Source organism: Notamacropus eugenii, chromosome 1 (genome assembly GCF_028372415.1).
Source record: "Notamacropus eugenii isolate mMacEug1 chromosome 1, mMacEug1.pri_v2, whole genome shotgun sequence".
Classification (NCBI taxonomy): domain Eukaryota; kingdom Metazoa; phylum Chordata; class Mammalia; order Diprotodontia; family Macropodidae; genus Notamacropus; species Notamacropus eugenii.
Genome location: NC_092872.1, coordinates 520,822,305 through 520,843,780, shown reverse-complemented (window position 1 = coordinate 520,843,780; position 21,476 = coordinate 520,822,305). Strand labels below are relative to the sequence as shown.

General features: G+C 38.2%; 2 protein-coding genes across 4 annotated transcripts in view; one reads left to right on the top strand and one right to left on the bottom strand.

Annotated features, from left to right (window-relative positions):
- PKIG (cAMP-dependent protein kinase inhibitor gamma) overlaps window positions 1–489 on the bottom strand; it is an 81,313-nt gene extending 80,824 nt beyond the window's left edge. Inside the window, exon 1 of one of the 2 annotated variants that reach the window (XM_072633687.1) lies at window positions 425–489. The gene's annotated coding sequence lies outside the window, so the exon portion shown is untranslated. The remainder of the gene's footprint in view (window positions 1–424) is intronic. The other variant, XM_072633684.1, reaches the window with a different exon arrangement.
- Window positions 490–507: 18 nt separating this feature from the next.
- On the top strand, window positions 508–21,476 carry SERINC3 (serine incorporator 3). Of its 2 annotated transcripts, none has more exons than XM_072633675.1 (10): window positions 508–609; window positions 7,106–7,267; window positions 8,491–8,687; window positions 10,743–10,822; window positions 11,237–11,374; window positions 13,937–14,106; window positions 16,658–16,748; window positions 16,924–17,107; window positions 17,875–18,102; window positions 20,513–21,476. In XM_072633675.1, exons 2-10 carry the CDS (start codon window positions 7,232–7,234, stop codon window positions 20,649–20,651), a joined length of 1,263 nt encoding a protein of 420 aa, XP_072489776.1. In that variant the 5' UTR covers window positions 508–609; window positions 7,106–7,231; the 3' UTR covers window positions 20,652–21,476. The 2 variants fall into 2 exon arrangements, with proteins under 2 accessions (XP_072489776.1, XP_072489775.1); XM_072633674.1 differs by having other exon boundaries at window positions 508–845.

Below are 21,476 nucleotides of genomic sequence, written 5' to 3'. Positions count from 1 at the left end.
TACTCAGAACTCTTTCCTCAACTCCTGCCGCTTAAAAACGCTGGTTTTAAAAACGCAATGAATTTCTCCAGCTGCCGACAGTAACCAACCCTACAAAGGAGGATGAAATTGACACTGCTCAGCCCTCATTATGTCGACAGAAGGTGCTCAGTTTGCGGATCCTACGTCTAGCTCGGGGTTGATGCCAATCAGTTCAACTGGGATAGGGTGTTAGGGGGCCACGGGGTGTATATTGGCAGGGAGGGCGCTGCGCAGCATGTCCATGCAACTTTGCGGTAACACCCAGGCAAAGAGGAGCCAGGAGGGTCAAGAACAAGTGTGGGGGCTCCTCAGGAGGCTAATCAGCATTAGTCATTAGGCTCTCCTGGTTAATGAGCCCTCTTAGGGGCCCGGAGCAAAGGCTGAGGTCCAGAAACTCACCCACCTCACAACATCCAGACATCTCCGCCACCCAACGACTCCTCCCCCAGACAGCTCCGCCCCAAGACGGCTCCTCCACTAGACAGCTCCTTTTCCAGACGGCTCCGCCCCCCGACAGCCCCTCTAGACCCACCTCCATCCTCAACCAATGGGCGGCCCCCTGGTTTTGGCGTTTGGGAGGGGGAGGAGGTAGGCGGAACAACGCGGTGACGTATGATGCGCGTCTGGAGAGGGGCGGATTGCGGTTTCCATCCCGCGGAACCGTCGCCCACAGGCTCTGAAGAGGGAACCGAGGAGGAGACAGCGGCGGCGGGAACGTCGCCGGAGCCGGAGCCTACACTACCCCGCAGCCGCTGACACGGTCCGGCCCGGCCGCCGCCGCCGCCATGGGGGCCGTGCTGGGAGTCTTTTCCGTGGCCAGCTGGGTGAGTGTGGGGGCCGGCTCGGCGGCGGGAAGGAAGGCTTACAACCTGCTGACCTTCGGCCGCAAACCTCCGGGGATGTCCCGGGCCGGCTCGGGCCGGGCAGCCGCCGCCCTGGCTGGGCTTTGGTACCACCCGCGGCTCCGCACGGTGACCGCGTCCTGGAGTTAGGGATGCAGTCCTTTTGTTTATTTACCCGACTCTTTGCCCCACCCACCCGGCCGGCCCAGACCCCCGGGGCCTGGGAAGGGGAAGGGGATGGGGCGGGGCGGAGAGATCCCGGGGAAGAGGGGGGTGGTTTCTGGTCCGACGAGCCGAGGGGACGGAGCGAGGCGCCCGGAGACCGGATGCCTGACTTCCTGCTCTGGGTCTGACATTGGTGGGGGTGGGGGTGGGGGTGGGAGGGAGAGCTTCTAACCGGCTGCGAGGCGTTTTAAACGCCCACTATTTATCTCATTTAGACTTCATCTGGGGGTGGGGGAGAGTGGAGGGAGGAAGAGAAGGGGATTAGACACAAGCATCTATTAAGCCCCTACTGTGTATCTCATTGGATCTCATCTGACATCACAGGAGGAAAGGGAACAAGCATTTATTAAGTACCTAGTATGTTCCAGGCCTCGTGCTAAGCGATTTACAGATTTTATCTAATTGGATCCCGTCTGACGTTTATTTGCCCTGTTGATCTGCGTTAAAAGAAAAAAAAATGTGCAAAGGGAGATAAGCAGGAATGAATTGGGAAAGATAAGAACAAGAAAAATTCATATTTATATAGTGCCTTATAATAACTTAGGTAGAGTAGATGCCTCTAGTGTTATTATCACCGTTCTGGAGATGAAGAACTTTGTTAAGTGACTTGCCTTTGGTCACAGAACTAAATGGAGCAAGGAGCACCAGTAGAAACCACCACCTCAGGTTGTTGTCTGTTATTCCTAAAGTATTGACTAGCTGTGTGATACATTCTTTTTTAATCATTTATTTTTAGTTTTCAACATTCGCTTCCATACTATTTTGAGTTTCAAATTTTCTCTCCTTCCCCAAGACAGTGTGCATTCTGATAAAGGCTCTATTTATATGTTCCATATTAAACATATTTTCCCATTAGTCATGATATAAAGAAGAGTTAAAACTAATGGGAGGAACCCTAAGAAAGAAGAAACAAAACAAAACAACAAAAGAAAAGGAGAGCAAATAGTGTGCTTCCATCCACATTCAGACTCCAAAGTTCTTTTCTCTGGATGTGGATAGTATTTTCCATCTTGAGTCTTATGGAGTTGTCTTAGATCCTTGCATTGCTGAGAAGAGTTAAATCTAAAGACTTTATACCCAGCAGATGATTTTTTTTAATTGACTGGAGTTGACTTTGGGTGTGTGTGTGTGTGTGTGTGTGTGTGTGTGTGTGTGTGTGTGTGTGTCTTGTGGATATGTTATCCTGTGGTGAATCTTTTTCCTTTCCCAGTCCCAGATGTCACTGTGGCTACTAAACCAGCTCTCAGCCTAAATCTCTCCATCCTATTTTTCTCTTGACTGGGTGTCTTGTTAAGATTGTTGATGAATGCACCATACTTATATTATTATTGAATTCAGTCAACAAACACTATTAAGTGCCTATCTTTTAGGCTAGGAGGGGAGGGTATATTGGAAGACAAAAGTGAAAACAGTTCCTGAACTCAAGAAACTTACAGTCTAGCAGGGAGTAGGAAAATACCGAATAGCTACAAAATGATTTGAAGCTACCTGGGGCATCAGGAAAGGTCCTCTGGTAGAAGATGGTGCTTAAGCTGAGTCTTGAAGGAAATTAGAGATTCTGAGAAATATATAAAGTTGAGAAAGGAATGGGGGAAATGAGGGGATGGGCATGGAGGACAGCCAGTGCAGAGGCTCAGGCAGAAAATGGAATGTTATGCATATGTATGGATAACAGCAAGAGTAGGTATCATAAATAGAATCTCGCCTGCAGATCAGGAAAACTGAATTTTAATCACCAGTTTACTAATTTTGATCAACTCAGTCCCTCTTTCCTGGACCTGTTCCTTCTCTGTAAAGCAAAAAAAAAAAAAAAAAGATAGTTGGATGAAATAACCTTAAAGATCTGTCTTCCAACCCCATTGCTCATTTTTTTCCCCAAACACAGAAAATAATTTCACCTTTGGTGTGAAACATCATTGGTTCAGGGGGAGGAGGTACCTTAATTGGGAGATTAGAATCAGATTGGCCTCCATCATTTCTGATGACATTTCTCATCAAAGCTAAACTTTGGACTATTTGGAAATTATTCCTACTTTCCTTCTTTTCACCAAAGCAATTCTATCCATAGCTGATGGCCAAGTTTGAGACCTTAAAAATCATGGTTGAGTGACTGATTTGTTTTTATCTACTTTCATTGACAAACAATTTGAGTGACAATATAACCTATTTCTGAAGGTGGAAGATAGTGACTCACTTTATTCATGCTGATTTAAGATTTGGGATTTCAGATACCTGCCACTGGTACAGTATAATATAAAACTTTGGTTTTAAATTTCTTATTTGAGGAATGCTTAGTACAGTGCAAAGAACTTTAGATTATCAGTCAGGAGACATTCGTTTCTTGTCCCTATTCAACCACTAATTTTCTGTGTGGTTTTGGATAACCTCCTTCCTATCCCTAGATAGATTAGATAATAGAATCGAAGGTGGAGATGATCTTTATGGTCCTTCCAGTTCTAAAATTCTGTGATTCTTTGATTCTAAATGTAAATCCTGTGTTAGTTGCTAGATTTCTGTCCGTTAAAAGAACTAATAATATTAACCTAAAAAACATATTTGAAGAGCTAGTCAATTAAGTTATTTCATTTTTCAGTTAAAATTATTCATTGAAAGTAACAGCAGTTTTTGTTTTAGAATGCCAAGTTAACTAGTTTATTTGTTTTAGTTACTGTAAAAATTATGGTACTCAAAGATTTATTAAGACATCCACAAGCCATCAGTCAACAAGCATTTATTAAGCATTTACTAACAGATACAACTGGTTTTTCACTAAATGTGACCCCAAACTTGTTTTTGCCAAATAATGGCTTTGTAATTGGGAGATTTGTAAAGTGCTCTGCAAACCTTAAAGTGCTATGTAAATATTGACTGCTGTTATTATTCCTTCTTTATGAATTGGAACCATCTGGGAAAAGCCAAGGATACCAAGTCATGATTTACAGATCAGTTACAAGGGCCTTGTATCTGTCAGCACTATTTATTACTTTAAGGCAACCACATATTCAAGTGTAAGGGAGCCAGTAGTGCCAACTTGCAGGAGTAATCATTCCTCTTTGGTTGTCATTAGAGTAAAATTACAGGCTGTGCACTGCAGGCTAAAATTATAGGCTATTCTTTTATGGGGATGCATCAAAGTTACTGTAGGGGTATGTGAATCAGATAGAGGTCCTTTACTCATCAGAGATACATACCACAATGTGGAAAGTTATTTTAAGAATTGTGCAGAATAAGTAAACAACAAAGAATTGTGGCATTTTAGAGATGGAGGGAACCTTAGAAACTTCATTTGACTGGGAGGAAATTGAGGCCTAGATTGAGGTCACATACCCAAGGTAATAGACCCCAGGTCTCTTGACTTCAGAACTATTCTTTCTTTTAAATGTGAGATTGCATATGGAATAAACTTAACTGGTACTATTGCCTTAATCTGCAAAATGCTAGTAGGTTTTTCATTTTTTGTGACCCATTATTCAGGTCAGAACTAAGATTAAGCAATTTAGGTTGTTGACTACCTTTCATGGGGTAGGGACCACAATGACATTTCTAATGTAACATTTTATAAATAACCATATGAGTCGCTATGACCAAAAATATTTTTAAGGAAAGAAAATTATTTTCTCAGTGGAATGTAGGTATTTGTTTTGGGATGATTCAAGTTATACATCCCACAGTGAAGGGTTGAAGTCTCTGACAGTCGCACAACTTCCTAGGCACATAGTAATGAAAGAATATAGGCTTTACTGAGAATTCTTCTCATATTTCAATGAAGAGAAGGAAGGAAAGACACATTTCCAGCTTTGTTTAGGGCATGTGAGAAAATCAAATTGATTCTATTTTGTATTGCCACAGAGAAATTGATATTGATTCTACTTTATAATTGATTCTTTATCATAGTTGAATCCATCCTGTAACTGATTCTATTCCATAACTGCCTGAACCATATTTCTTTGTCCCTGAATTAAGCTCAGAAATTCATGAGTCCATCTCTCTGAGTTAGTTTAAATTTCACTGAGTTAGTTTAAATGTCCTATCACTTTCGCTCAAAGAAATGTATTTTATCTGTATAACCTTGCATACCCATGTACAAGTAAGGGAGATTCTGTTATCCTACTAACAAGGCTTACAGAATACACATGGATGCCAAGAAGTCTGTTATCTCCATTTAACTAACTGAGCAGACTATCAGTAGGATTCTCATCAATCAGTAAGGAAATAAGGGATTGTTGCTAGCTCCAAATGTCCAACCAATCACATTGTTTTTGCCATCTATGATACTTCAGACTTTGTATTCAATCATATTTGTTTTTCATCTGTGATGCTCCCTATTCTTTGTCCTCTTGTACTTCCCAAAACTCTATGAAGACTAGTAAGCTCTGTCTTGTGGTCTTTGGTCATTGAGAAAGGCCGCTGACCTAATTTATTGGTGAATAGCCTAACTAATAAATTGATCATACTTGAAACTTTGTTTCTTAGCTTACTTTAATTTTCAAATGTAACACCTAGCACTGACATTTTTGTAACTGCTTAAGTCACATTTTATTATCTCTGAATTAAGTTTAAAAGTTCAGCTTCTCTGTAAATTATGCATTGTTTAAATTAAATTTAGAAGTTCAGTTTTTCTTTTAAATCAATGGTCTATTCTTTGTCAAGGAAATCTGTTATTTCTTTCCTACTAGTTGACCTTCAAAGAAGTCTGGTCTGTTATTTCTGTCCTTCCAGGGAAGTCTAATTTGTTACTCATGTACCACTAACTAATCTTGCAGGTAGATGCAGTCAATCAGCAACAAAATGGAAGGAGGAGTTGTTGCTAGCCCAATACCTGATCCCCAGCCAATCATATTGTTTTTCCCATCTAAGATGCTTCCTTTCATAGTGGATGTCCTTTTGTCTATAAAAATGATCCATAAACCCAACCTTGGGTTCTTAGCTATTGATGAGGGGGCTGAGGGCCCTATTTATTGGCAAATTCATGCTTTGCTAATAAATCAGAAATGCTCAGAACTTTGTGCTGCAGTTTACCTTAATTTCAGTCATGACACATGCAAATGCCTTCTTGAGCACTGTCAGTATAGATACCAAGTATAATCCATTGGCTTGAGTGGTGGTTGAGAATATGGCTACAGATAACAACCTAGAGCATATATAAGCAATGAAGGTTATAACGCAGCTTCTGTCATATTCTGAGAGCCAGACCGTGGGTATAGGAGACCAGGGACCCACTCATCTCTGTCCATTTAGTCATCTAATGAGTATGACCTTGGAATGTGGTTTGATAAGTTCATGCCTTGAAACAATTCAGTCTGTATTTTTGAGATAAACATATATGTGATTCATATTGTATCATCTTTCTGGAACTCTCATTGTCAGTCTTGGACTGACTAATAAGACCCTACTGAATCCTGAGGGCCATAGGATGAATCTAGACTGGCATTCTTTAATCCCCAAAATTGTTGTTTCATGTAAGGAATTATTCTGGCAGCCCTGTGTAACTAGGAGGCCCATTAAAAAAACAAAGTTTTATTGGCATTTCTTCCTTATAAGTTATACTATATTAAATCCACAAGAAGATGATAATAGCTCACATTTCTTTAGCACTTTACATTTTGCAAAGTGCTTTCCTCACATTGCTGTCTCCATTTTTTATAAAGAACGAACCTATGGCCCATGGTCACACAGCTAGTAAATAGGAGAGTCAAAGTTTGACTTGAGGCCTCGTGGCTCTAGGTCTAGAACTCTTTTTACTTGATAACACATTGTCTTCTAAACATAGACAACTTTTGTTTTTTTACTAATAAAAATACATCTGTGACATATTCCCAATATATATAACTCTTATTACACAGATTTGTATTATTCTCTGCGTTGGATCGTAACTATTAAAATGGAACTCATGTGACAAAAACCTAATGAATTGTAGGTTTCATATGTAACATAAAGGGCTTTCACTGTATTTGATTCCCATATGTATTTCTCAGTGTATAAGGAAAACACTTTATTTTGTCATGATTTCCTTGTAGATTCCATGCTTGTGCAGCAGTGCATCATGTTTGCTGTGCGGTTGCTGTCCTAACATCAAGAATTCAACTCTGACTCGCCTTATCTATGCCTTTATCCTTTTTTTGGGCACAGCTGTTTCTTGTATTATGTTGACAAAGGATTTGGAAACACAGCTAAAGAAGGTATTTGGAACTAACGCTGGGCTGTAATTTACTAATTTATTATCATTTTAAATTTTGAAATAACTGCTCATTGGGAAATATTTAATACATAGTGAGTTTTAGTTGATGTTTGAATTCAGCATTTTCAAAACTATATTCCTAACCTGTTATTCCATAAGGAAAAATTAATGTTGGTAGTTTTTTCCTTCCAAAATATTAAATAGCAAATTATATTATAGAAGTAAGATATTGTGGGGTAAGAGAAATAAAATATGCTATTTCCTTTACTTTCATTTACTGATCTTTACCCCCAAAGTTATTTCATACTTTCAATAGATCCTTTGAGCCGTGGGACCCACTAGTTTATTTTAAAACCTCAAAATGTTCTCTGACCAAATGGTTTGGGAAATGTGGGTCTAATTGTTTACATATTGATAATTGTGAGATTAGGTAAAGCCCTTTGGGATATGTTTTAGGCACATCATGAAGCTTTCACGTTTTACTTCAGAAGTGAGAAAATATTGTTATAGTAAACATATTCATACTTTGGTCTGACAGCAAAGAGAAACAAAATGAGAGATGGTCATCCAATCACTTAGTTTCACCAGGTGTATAAAATTTTTCCTTCCAAGAAAAGCTAGCGCTTCCAAGGTTATAAGGTATATAGACTGAGAGAGAACCACACTAGATAGAAAAATTTACCAAAAATGAAGACTTCATATCTGTTTTAGAAAGTTCCATTTATTGGAATACTTAGTAATAGGATTTTAGGTGAGTGGCATGCTGATGATAAAAAAGAGAGAAATTCATATAGTCTGTATACAGAAGTAGAAATAGAGAGGGTACCTCCAGCACCCCAAATTAAAGGACTTTGAACCCATGGTTGTCTTGAGATACCCAGAGCTCAGGTAATGGGACTAAATTTTTATTATTTCTAGAGACCAACTTATAAGCTTTCTTTTTAGAATTTGTGTCACTTCTGCACTAGCTTATCCAGGCATTTTTAAACCATTTAAACACCTTGCTTTACACAAAAATCCTTGATAAGTTATATGTAAAGCAAACTTTTATAAAGTAAATCTCATTTCACTGCATGGGGATGCTCATGATTTAATGGAATCCTGTGGTGAAGCCTCTGTTAAATCATCATCACCCTCACTTCATCCAGTTTGTAAATCTGGGTTTTCATGGGGTGTGTTTTCTCAAAATGGGGTGCACATATACACTGGAATTTCTTCTTCCAGGTTCCTGGATTCTGTGAAGGGGGATTTAAAATCAAGAATGATGATGATGAAAAAAGTGACAACATTTGTGATGTCTTTGTTGGTTACAAAGCTGTCTATCGGATCAACTTTGCCTTGGCGATCTTTTTCTTTGTATTCTTTCTACTGATGTTAAAAGTGAAAAGTAGTAAAGATCTAAGAGCTGGACTGCATAATGGGTACGTGTGATACCTTAATGATTTCTATCAGCCTTTCTTTGTTTTCTTGTTCACTTTTTTCCATGCTACCAATCTTTCTGTTAGAACTTTGTAGTGTAATCTCAGAACAAATAGAGAGATGTGGCCAAGATTATTTTGGTATACTGTTTGTGAAATCATTTGATCGTCATTTTCAAAGTCAGGGAACAGTTAACTTGAGAGGAATTCCCTAGGTCAGGCTCTTCTTGGATTTCACATCATAAGCAGTTTTGCACCTGAAGGAAAATAACCTTGAATACTAGGGTTGTCAGCATTAAATAAATCCAGAAATATCATAGTAGGGCATAGATAATCAAAAGTATTTTTAAAAAGTCATTGACTAGAACAGGAACTGGCTAGCTTAGAGTTTTGTCAGAACTGTGCCATCACCAAAGCTAAATATCCTTCTGAGCCATGGGGGTTTAGTTTTACTTTTTCTGTGTAGGTATTGCCTGTGTTATCTATAGAAATCCAGAGCTTTAGCCATGCAGTTTTGTTTTAACTTGCTCCCCCAACCTAGGAATGGGCTATTAATATACTTACAATTCACAATACCACTGTATCTGATGTTGATTTTACTCAACTTCTGGTTGCCTAGGTTGATCCAATTTGCAAATTCCCAACCTGTATTTGGTATACATAGTTTCTGCCCACATTTTCCCTTGTGAGCCCTAGCTAAACATTACTGTACTCCCTCTTCACCCCTTTTAAGGTGTCATGTGACCCAAAGTATATCTTTATGTAAGTAAGCCCAATATTTTAAATTCAGAAAAATACCTATGAAAGTTCCCAATACCTTTACAGATCTCTGTGATCTAGACCTCTTTACCTATTCCTTTTCCAGTCACATTTGCTACTATGGAAGCATATAAAACAGGGCTTTAACTCTAGTTAACTCCCACTGTTTATGTGCTGTTAGAGAATGGAACAACAGGGAAAATGTTGAACAGCAACTGAAACTGTTGTGAGAGGTGTAACAAAAAAACTGAAGCTATTTGGTTAGAAGTTGCAACTTTTAATGTCCAGTGCTTCTCTTGGACTACGATGCAGGTAATATAGGCATCGAGTCCTTGAATTTTTATGTGCCATGGTCTTGTCTTTGAGTTTATTTCCATGAGAGAACAATCTTTGCTGATTTGTAACATTCTGCATAAATATCTGGCTACATTAATTTTGAGTATATAATAACATCTCCTCGATCTTGTCTCTTTCTTATAGTTATTAGTAACTCACCTTGCATCTATATGTAAATAAATAGTGAATTCTAACAAATCTTTTAAAAGTTTTTTTTAAACTTTTAAATGTTGTTTTTTCAATACTAGTATTCTTAGGATCACAAAATTTTTTAGCTGGAACAGACTTTAGCAATAATCTGCAACCCTTTCATTTTTTTGGATGAGGAAACTGAAGCTCAGCAGTAACAAAGTAGTTTACCTAAGGTCATGTCAGCAGCTGGTAGCAGACTCTGCTGAAATGTAGTCCAGGCATAACGGACTCCTGAGAGGCAGGTTGTCATTTACTTAACTAATCTATAAGAGTCCTAGCTGTGAAAGTCTGGTGTTTTAAAAAAGTTATTTCAATAGATCATTAGCATCCTCCAGATTTTTTGTTTGTTTTATAAGCTAGTCATTAGTTATGACCAGAAGTTTGCTACTAGACAGTGTGATTAATTTTTTTTACATAGCAATTTATAAAGATACTCTCTCAAGGTGTTGGGAGCTTCTGATTTGTACTAGTCTAAGATGTACCCACACTGATAAAATCCCAGATCCTTGAAGAAGTAAGAAATTATGATTAGGTACAAAATTGGCAGACATTTAAAACTTCCTTTATAAAACAGTGCAAAGTAATGACATGTTGTCTATGGTCATGTTTTTCCTTAAATTTAAAATGAGGAAATAAGGATGTAAAATACAGTTGAAATCAGTGCTTTTGTTAATTCTTCATTTAACTGGGCACTATGCTTCTACTTTTTAGCCATCTGTTTTTGCATGAGGACAGAAACATTTCAGAGAAACATTTTTGTATCTTTATTAGGTTCTGGTTCTTCAAGATTGTTGCCATTGTTGGTCTCATGGTTGGATCTTTCTATATTCCTGGGGGTTCATTTAGTACAGGTATGACTTCCAAATTATAAAATACCACAGTAATCAAATTGTAACATTTCATGTTACATATTATGAAGGCAAGGCATTAATGCATGTCTGTAGCAAATTGCCTGGAAACAAAGACTAGTTTAGTTTGCTCTTTCTCCTTGCCATGTTTTAATAGTATGTTTATTGGAAGTACTTTGTAATACAGATGAGTTAACATAAGTTCCCATAACCTTTGCTGTTAGTTTTTTGTTGTAATTTGATGTCTTTAACATACACCAAATGATGTGTAGGTATTTCTGGTACAGGTTAAACAAGGACTGAAACAGTCAAAAGAATTCCTTGTTTCTCTTTACTACGTACTCATCTGAGTTGAAATCAATGTGATTGTCTTAATCTATAATGTGAACTAAGTACTGTCTTCCTTTTGGTTTGTAGCCTGGTATTATATTGGAATGACCGGGGCCGCCTTTTACATCTTGATACAGTTGATATTGTTGGTGGACTGTGCCCACTCTTTGAATGAGGGTTGGGTTAATCGAATGGAAGAAGGAAATGCTAGGTGCTGGTATGCAGGTAGGTATCTGAATAGATATTATTAGAGTTTGATTGTGCAAGCTAAACAAGGTTGTAAAATCTCATTAGTTTCAAATGTGTAAAAACCATTGATGAAAAGTTTGGGGTTTTTTTTTTTAGAACCGTTACTTATCTCCCAGTTCAACCAAATTTCAAGTCACAGAATGTTGAAGCTGGAAGGGACTTTGGAACATAGAAGGTTGAAGCTAGAAGAGACTATGTTAACTCTCTCATTTTTCAGATTAGTGGAGTTACAGATAGAAAAAAGGGAAGGAAGAATTTAAGATTATATATTTTTGTATTTATGTTGTGAGATAATAATATACATGCTTAGGTTAGGGATGGACATCCCATGTTAGGTAAAATAATCATGTACTTTTGACTTCTTGTCCAGTAGGTATACTACATTTGTTCCACATTTGGAAACAGGCCTTCTTAATTCTTCCTGAGAAGTATCAGGCCTTAACGAGTGCATACATTGCTGAAAATTTCACCCTGTTCTGGAAGTTGTATTTCAGACTTCTGATTTGGAATCAAAATGCTATAGTCTAATCCTTCTATCCCCTGGGAATAGAAGGCATGACATCAAAAGAAGTCTAGTTAAGGACTAGAGGCAGAAACCTCAACCTCATTTTAATTTCATTTATTTAACTTGCTTTTTTTGGAGAACATTTTTGGTTACTATTCAGTAAATACTGAACTGCTTCACCAAGTACTAAATTCCCCATCACTGTGGCATCCTTTGTCAGTAGTATCATGCTTCATCTTTTGAGTGGGGGACTGGCTTTAATATGATACTTGTGGCATTTTCTAGATCTCTGATCTTCCAAATGAGTAATGGCTCACTGATAAGACTTGTTGAGTTTGTGCTCACGGCCCCTCATCCCACTCAGCACTTTCTCCTGTGGTATAATAAAGCACTGGCTTTGGAGTCCAGACACCTGAGTGCAAATCCCAGATGTCTTACTACCTGTGTAATCTTGAGCAAGGCTCTTCAACTCTCTAGGCCTCAGTTTTTGTTCTGCAAAATGAAGGAGTTGGGAGTAAATGACCTTTAAGTTACTTTCTAGCTCTAAATCCCATGATCCTGCTGCTGCTATCCCACATACAGAAGCATCTTAATGTAGGACAAAATCTGAAGTCAGCTAAGAGTGCAATCCCTTTCCTGCCTGTCTTAGGAGTTCTCCTTTTTCCACTCAGCACGATCCCTTGCAACCAGTATTCTAGAAATTGAATTACCTGGAGGATGAAAGGCTCTTTTGGATTTTCACTGAAATTTTAGTTTCTTTGATGGTTATTACGCTCTTATTGTATTCTGAGTTCTGGAGATACAAGGATAAATACATGGACCCTGCTTTTGAGTAGTTCATAATATAATAGGGGGATTGTTAGAATGTAGAATAGTATAATAAGTATGCAAAAGAAGTCCAGGCAAAGTACTGTTAGGGAGAGATCACTTAAAGCTAGGAGGCAGTGGGGTCATGAAAAGCTTCATGGAAAAAGTAGCATGTCAGCTAAACCTTTTAAAAAGGGAGGGGAGGGGTGAAGAAAAAGCATAAGGGCCTATATGTGCAAATATATTTATAGAAATTCTTTTTGTGATAGCAAAGAACAGGAAATTGAGGGGGATGGTAATCAATGGGAAAATGGCTGGACAAGTTGTTTTATATGATTATGATGGAATGCTATTGTGTTATAAGAAATAATGTGCAGGAGGATTTCAGAAACATGTCAAACCTATGTATACTAATGCAAAGTGAGGTTAGAAAAACTGGGAGATCATTGTGCACAGTAACAGCAGTGTTGTAATGATGATCAACTGTGAAAGACTTGGCTACTCTGATCAATACATGATCCAAGACAGCTCTAAAAGACTCGTGATGAAAAATACTACCCACCTCCAGAGAGAGAACTGGTAAACTCTAAGGGCAAATAGAAGTATATTCTCACTTTCTTTGTTCTTCTTGTTATTTTTTCTTCTAAAATAATGGCTAATATGAAAACAGATTTTGCATGATTTCACATATATAATTGATTTATTGTTTACCTTCTCAGTTGCGGGGGGAGAGGAAAGAAGAGAATTTGGAATTCAACATTTGAAAAGGACAAAATGCCAATAAATAAGGATTTTTTTTTTAAAGAAGGCAGTGAACACAGATAAATATGGGGGCAGGGAAACACTAGCTTTGTCAGATTGGATTCACACTCAAGCTTTTAGGGGAGATTGCAGTGATTTAATTATTTGTTTATCCCAAGTACAGGTCTGCCTGTAGGTAATAAGAAATAATTCCAATTGGATTGTTAAACTTCTGCTTTTTCAACCCAGGAAATCAGAATGACTTGATCTAGTACATGGTTTTAGTTACTTGGTAAATTTGAGCAAAGTAACATGTTCTTATAACCTTGGGACCTTCTGTGTTTCCATTTGTAATTATTGACTACACTAAAAGTGAAAATATGCCTCAGTTTATGCAGAGGGGGAAGAAAAAGAGACCCCTTCCTAAATCCTAGTTGATTTCTGTTGCAAATTGTGGAAGTTAACATTGATTTCCTGTTTTGTAGTGTTACTGTCATTTACAAGCTTCTTCTATATCCTGTCTTTCATCGGAGTGGTGCTCTTATATGTCTTTTACACCAAAACTGATGCCTGCACTGAAAACAAGTTATTCATCAGTTTAAATCTGATTTTTTGCATTGTGGTATCCATTGTCTCAATCCTTCCAAAAATTCAGGTATTGCCATATTTTTTTTCTGTTTTACTTTTCCCCTTCTGAAGTCCTTTTTGTTAATATTTCATTTAAAAAATTGGTGTCACTTAGATATCTTGAATGATCCCTGCTGCACTGGAATCCACTGATTCTTTGTTTCATCTTGTATAAGTCATTTTCCTTGACTAACTTCTCTGTGAATTAGGGTTGTATTTAGATGTTTAAGGTAAGGTCCCTTTGCTTTGTTTAGTCTCTCATGGGAAAAGGGAATGGGAATTATTTGTAGGTTTGTGTAAATATAATTTGTCCATATGGTTTTAAATGGTCTGCTTTGGAATTGAGTTCCCAATCCTTAGATGATTTAGGCAGACCAGCCAAGTGTCAGAAATGTTACAGAAGGGACTCTTGCATTGGGTGTTGCATTAGATCAGGAGTTCTAACTTGGGTTCCATGAGTTTGTTTTTAAATTTTTTAATAGCCATATTTCACTGCACCTGATTTCCTTTGTAATCTTGTACGTTACAGTATGGAAAAAGCCATGGAGTCCACTGATAGGTATTGCTGCCAGTCAGAACCACCAATATCCAAAGGTCTAGGAAGCAAAACCAAGGTTTTCATTATATTCTTAAGCTCAGACCTGAAATCCTGGGTCTCATTCAGAGGGTCCAGAAGTTTTATATAGTTTTTAATTACATCAGAGAGAAAAAAAAATAATTTTTGTCTGACACTACCCATGTCAAAAGGTAGGCAGGTTCTTACACATTACTTGAGGAAAGGAGAAACACAGGAAAACAGTTTGACCTATAGAGACAAATGAAAGAGAATTACATTTTAAAGCTAGGTTTGTGAGATTTACATATCAGGGCTCCATGTGGAGAGTTTACAGTGGGCTAATTGAGAGGGGGAAGATTTATATGCCAAAAGATAACTAAGAGCCAGAGCTTAGTTGTAGATACATCAGTAAACAGAGTGATTTGGGGGTAAATTGGGGACCACAAATCGTGTCATAAATTCCTTTTATTCAGTCCTGGTTCCTTATCTTAAGTAAGAAATGCCTGAGAATCTTCAGCAGATTATAACACATCATAAGAAAGGATCCAGCCAGCTCTAGGAACCTTTCCAGCATAAGTGGCAGCTCTGGACCCCAACTAGAGAATGCTGCTAATGCTGGTAAGAGGACTCAGAAACTCTTAGGACAATTTTATGCATTTAAAAACATTTTGAGAAGGAGTTTGTAGGTTCCAGAGGGGTCCGGAACACTCCAAAAAAGATAAAGACTCCTTTTCTTCCCCATATCAGCTGAAGCAGCATGGGGCAATAGAAAACAGCACTGCATATGGAGTGAGAATACCTGAATCCTAGCTCCACCATTCACTTAACCTCTTTGGGGCCTTAGTTTATCCACCTGTAAGATTGGGTTCTTTCCTTAAGGTTCTATAAGTTTTATGAGTGGTCCCTTATGGATTATTAAAATCCAAAAGGTTTAAAATTACTACAGCTTTCCAGAAAAAAAAAAAGATCTGCTGTTTTTCTTACCTGAGACAATTTAGTCTTCCTTTAAATAAAAAAATTATTATTTTGTATTTGGTCTTTATATGTTATTTTAATAGGTTTGAGTCATAAGAGCTGGAAAGAACCGTAAATATCTAGGCCAGTTTTCTAATATTACAGAAGAGGAACATAAAACTAAAAATGGTGAAATGATATGACCAAGGTCATACAAGTTAGTAGTAAAGCCTAGACTAGAACCCATGTCTTCCAACTTCCAATCAAATACCCTTTCATTATACTATTTGTTAGAAATCCAAAGTGTTTTAATAATATACTAAAGTCTTACTATAGTAACACGATCCAGATCCTACCACAAGATGGTATTATAAGTGGAACCATACTACAAATAGGTATACTTCTAATAATCCCTACAACAAGGTCGAAGACAGGTTTAAGATACCCAAATACCATGCTGTCATTATATAGTTCACATTTATGTAATGATAATAGTTCATCTTTTATAAGATCTTACCATTTTACAAAAGATTTCCCTCAAAATAGCTCTGTAAGAAAGGTATATAAGTTGTATTACAGTAGAATTGGGGGAGGGAGTTACTAAGAACATTTATTCTTTTTTCCTTGATGCATTGGTCTGTATTAATTTTCATTTGAAGCCAAAAATTGTTATCTTTAAAGCTCTCAAGTAGAATACAAAATCCATTTAATTGATAATATTTGAGTAAAGAAATTGATGGGATTTGCAAAAGTCAAAAGTTGTCAATAAAATATATTGAGATTTTTTTTTGAGAGGTAGCCTATTGTAGTGGAAAAAACATTGAACTGAAGAGTCAAGAGACTTCATTTCAAATCCCTTATCTATTAAGTTTCTTCTCTGATCCTTGATTTTATCACCTATAAACTATGTATAATCATCCCTATCCCGTCTATCTCTCAGGACTACTTTAAAGACCAAATATTTGTAAAGTGCTACATAAATGTTAGCATATCTACACACATATATATATGTATGTAGATAGATACATGTATATGTATATGTATTTCTTAACTTCTTTGTATTAAACAGGAATATCAGCCTCACTCTGGCCTTCTCCAGTCCTCAATTATTACAGCTTATACCATTTATCTCACGTGGTCAGCTTTGTCCAATGAACCCGGTAAGGGCCAGTTAATAATATCTGTGCTTGTTGAAATGAAAATTTGGAGTTTTATCGAATTGATTTTGGATGAAAACTAGAAATAGAACACATACAAAACAAAATATTTCTGGATGATAGTTGAAGGTATTTTACAGTTCTACATTTGCACATACGTGTTATCTCCTACTTTTAGACAGAAACTGTAACCCAGGCTTATTGAGCATCATTACCCAGATGACTATACCCACCTTGACTCCTGGGAACACAACTGTCTCAGTGTCTACCATTGCTCCTCCATTGTCACAGAATGGGCGGTGGCTCGAGCCAGAGAATTTTGCTGGATTGATAATCTTTGTCCTCTGCCTCCTGTATTCCACGTGAGTTTATGATCACAGAACACAGATAGTGCCTCCAGAAAGCATTTAATTTGACCCTCACAGTCAACTTGTGGGGAGGTTGCAGCAGTTTTCTCTGTTATGTGAGAAACCTTGAGGTCTCAAGGACTGAAATGACTCTGATCAAATGCCAGTGATGGCAAAGGCCTGAGGAGAACCCAGGTTTCCATGTTCTGGCCTTGATGCTACAGCTCTCTAAGTGAAGATAGCCTCACACTCAGAATGAGGTAGGGGCGTCATCTACAATGACGAGACCTTAGTTTTTTTCTAAAATAAGCTTCACTATGTTTAGTAGCAACAGAGCCATTTTAGGCATCTCCAAAATAATACAGTGAATACTCTCAGCTGTCTTTTGTAAAGGACAGTGCAGGACTAGTATCTCTAAGCATACCTGGGTTTTTTACATGTATTACTGACCCAACTTCATATACCTGTTAATAATAAATAAGCTTTGAAGTTGCCAGTTCAAATGAAACAGGAAGGAAGGGCTCCTTAGTTCCTCTGGACTAGCCAGGCTGGTGGTTTTAGGAACCAGATTGCATTCCCTTGCTTCTCCAACATAGTATGGATAGCAGTCATTGAAAATGTTGAAGCATGCTGCCAGATTTAATCAGCAACTAAAAGCTGCAAAAAGACAATGAATCCTAAAATAGGGGAAAAGAGTTGAGAAATTTCATAGCACCAGGTAATGGGAACAACCAAGTGTCATGTCTTCCTTCTGACTTTTCTTTCTGGGGATCCATTTGCAGCATCCGTTCTTCCAACAATAGTCAGGTAAGCAAGCTGACTCTGTCTGGGAGTGACAGTGTGATACTGGATGATGCTTCCTCAAACGGCCCTAAAGATGTGGAAGATGGAAAGCCACGGCGAGCTGTGGACAACGAGAAAGAGGGCGTGCAGTACAGTTACTCTGTCTTCCACTTGATGATGTTCCTGGCTTCTTTGTACATCATGATGACGCTGACCAACTGGCAAAAGTATAAGTCAAAACACATACCTCATACGTTATTATTGTTATGATTACTAACAATTGGTTGGTGGTTTATAAACTGCTTTTGTTTAATCTCATTCAATCTTCATATTCATATGAAGGGATAGGTAGCATGTATCCCCACTTCATTCTTTTGTTTGTACCAGCCCTGTGATTTCATTAGTATAGGAACCTACTCCTTAGATTGCTGGGGGGACCCTGAGATGACCAGGCCAGGATCACATAGCTAGCATATGTCAGAGGCAGAACTGGCACTTAGATTTTCTGGACTCCAAGGCCAGCTCTTAATCTACTATGCAGTGTCACCTCTCACTCCCACTTGGTAGATTAACAAATAAAAGCAAAAATTAAGTGACTTGCCCAAAGTCATACAGCTAGTGATGGTTGGATCTAAATTAGACCCAAATGATGTCTTTTTTGGTTCTCTCACACTATCTCTGACGCTGATGCTAAAACACCCGTCTTTGCTGCCTGTTCTTACAGCTTCTGGAGTCATGTTACTAGGCATTATGCAGTGATACTGCATGGAGTCTTTTCATTAACATAAAATCTTGAATCGAAGTATCAAATTAGTATTGCTAAATTTTGCCTAGGTATGTCTGAGGAGGGAAAAATCAGGACAGAGAAAAACCAAGATGCAGAATGCTACCTTTCCAAAATACTTTTACTCATGTACATACAGCCTCAGAGATCTATTCATCCTTTTCATGGCTGCATGCATGCCTGCATGCATGCCTGCCTGCACACAGTTAGCTGGCTATCATTGGGGTGGCTGATCCCTCATGGAGAAGGAGGTTATAAGTTGTACCTACTAAGTGAGAGCAAGTAGGTAAGCTAACTGTCCTCACTGCCTCACCCTCAGGCCCAGAGAGATGAAGAGAATGGGAGGCCCTGATAAGCTATGGTTCCACTTATGGTGGTTCCTTCTCAGTACAAGGCCCATAACATTTTGATTATTCATAACTCAGCCAAACATACTTTTGCATAACATTTTCTTAAACAAGTCCTGATAGTGCCCCAAACATTTCCCCATACGTGATTGCTACATAATTACCAGCCTCCTCATTTATCTATCTGGCTATATTCTTATACATGTATATTTGTCAATGTCAATCTTATTTATAAGCAATATAGTCTTTATTGGTTATGCCGTCCCATAGAAAAGGACTTTGGAGGTCATCGCAACCAACTTACTGTCAAATTCATGAATCCCTTATACTGTCTTGTGGATTTAACTTACTAAGTTTCCACTTAACCTACAAAGCACTGTGCTCTAGGGAAGACAACTGTTTATCAAAGACTTGGCCCTTCCCCTCTGGACCAGGCAGCCTAAATGGCAGATAAAACATATGTAATACAAAGAACTTAGTACTTCTTAGTAATACAAAGGACTGTGATTTCAATGGTATAGTGACCTCCCAAGTGAGGAAGCTCCCTCTACCAATGCAAATTTGCACCTTCTCTGCAACTTTATTGGCTTAGAGAGTTGCCTTTAGCACCGAATGGTTAAGTGACTTGCCCCAGGTCACAAGCCAGTGTGTCAGAACTTCCTGTCTTCCTGCCTCTGAGGCTAGATCTTTATCCACTGCACCAGAGGGGTCAAACTCACTCCAAAGTGCAGCCTGAACCAAATTAAACTGTATTGGGAAAATGTTTAACAAAATCAGTAAAAATACAACACAACATAGATAATGTTAATTTTCTTAGTATGTAGGGTGTAGGAATCAGTTTCTTATTTGTGTTTGACAAGACTGCACTACACCACACAACAGCTATATCTCTCTGTAGTACAAAATGAAATTTAAATGCATGAAAGGTCTGTGCATGGTCTCTGAAAAGAATGATCATTATTTTCCTGACTAGAAGAAGAACCTATGATATTTGAGCTGAGACTTAGGAAAAATTACAGGAAGTAAAGATGGTAAGGACTATTCCAGGTAAAAGCAGGAAGAAAGCAAGCAGAGGACGTTTTGGTAGATGGTCCCTAGTCCTGTTTTATTGGTTTATAAAGTCCTTGGGCAGGGGGGATGTGGCAACCTGAAAACCTCCTCCCAGGGGCATACGGTGATAAACAAAGAAACGGTTAAACTGATTTGAAGTGGCATCCCTTTGCAAAGCACTTTCCTCTTCCCCAAAAGGAGGTCTACTTCTTTGTGAAATAGGAACTAAGAGAATAGCTCCCCTCAGAGCCCAGCACAAACAGCAGCCTCTCTTGGCTGTGTTAGGAGCTCTGTTTATTGGGAGTCTGCTTTCAACCAGGATCCTATGTTAAAATGATTCTTATTCAGATGATGGTATCCACTTCCTAACTATGCCAGTGATTTAGGCAACAAAATCAGTCAAGAATCCTGGGAAGTAAGATGAATGTTGTATTTTATGTCCTCTTCTCTTTCTAGCCCTAATGTAGAGTTCCAGATGCTGACCAACAAGAGGATCCCTGTGTGGGTAAAGATCTCCTCCAGCTGGTTTTGCCTCTTCCTTTATTTCTGGACCCTCGTGGCACCTCTTCTTCTCACCAACAGAGACTTCAGTTGAGCCTCCAGGAGCATCACACAGTCTTTGTGCCAAGAGCCAACATCCTTGTATTTCGCTTCAACTAAAATATTAAGTGAATGCTTCTCAAAAGTTTGGCTCTATCCAGGTATACCCACGATTACTAGATGAATAATGCTTTGAAGCAGGATCTAAACTTTTCCTTTTCATATATTATGTTTATTTGTAACACATAAAGTACAAGGTGAATATTACTGCATTTTTAAAAAAGGAACTACAGCTGTGCTGTGAAGAGAATTCTGAAAAAAACATTTGTAGATCCCTGCAGCTTAGGTTTAAATTGTTTAATAGAAAAATATTGAGGGTTGGAAACCCTTCTTAATATATTCGGGTTGAAATATCTTTAGAAAACAAAGAAGAATGTACTGCTTCACAAATGCTTTGGTCCATAGAAGCCCAGTTTTCTCTTGTATTTTTCCTACATTCCAATGCACAGGTTTAAGGGGTGTGCTCGTTTTTTCCTGAGGGAAGCCCTGCACACCCTTCCCCAGGCCAGGAGTCTCAGAATAACACGTCTCTTGTTTCCACAGTTTAATTCTTCTCAGATTCATATGTTTTTTACACTATAATGGTATGATGCTGCTTGATTTCAGTCTATGGCTTTGCCAAATATAATGATTTCAATGAATACTTTCAAAGTTTAATTTAAGTGGAAAATTAGCCTGGAAAACTGCTTCTTATGTCCAGTGTAATTTTCACATCAGAAGAAAAATGTGTAAACCTAAAATGCATGTGAACTTTTCTGTCAGCACTTAAGCCATTTGCATTGTAACATATTTGATTAAAAATATCAAGATTTTAAAGAAA

Coding starts and splice junctions, on each gene's coding strand:
- SERINC3 (XM_072633674.1), top strand. CDS start 807: ATGGGGGCCGTGCTGGGAGTCTTTTCCGTGGCCAGCTGG. Junction 11,375..13,936: donor TGCTAGGTGCTGGTATGCAG/GTAGGTATCTGA, acceptor CCTGTTTTGTAG/TGTTACTGTCATTTACAAGC. Junction 16,749..16,923: donor AGCTTTGTCCAATGAACCCG/GTAAGGGCCAGT, acceptor TCCTACTTTTAG/ACAGAAACTGTAACCCAGGC.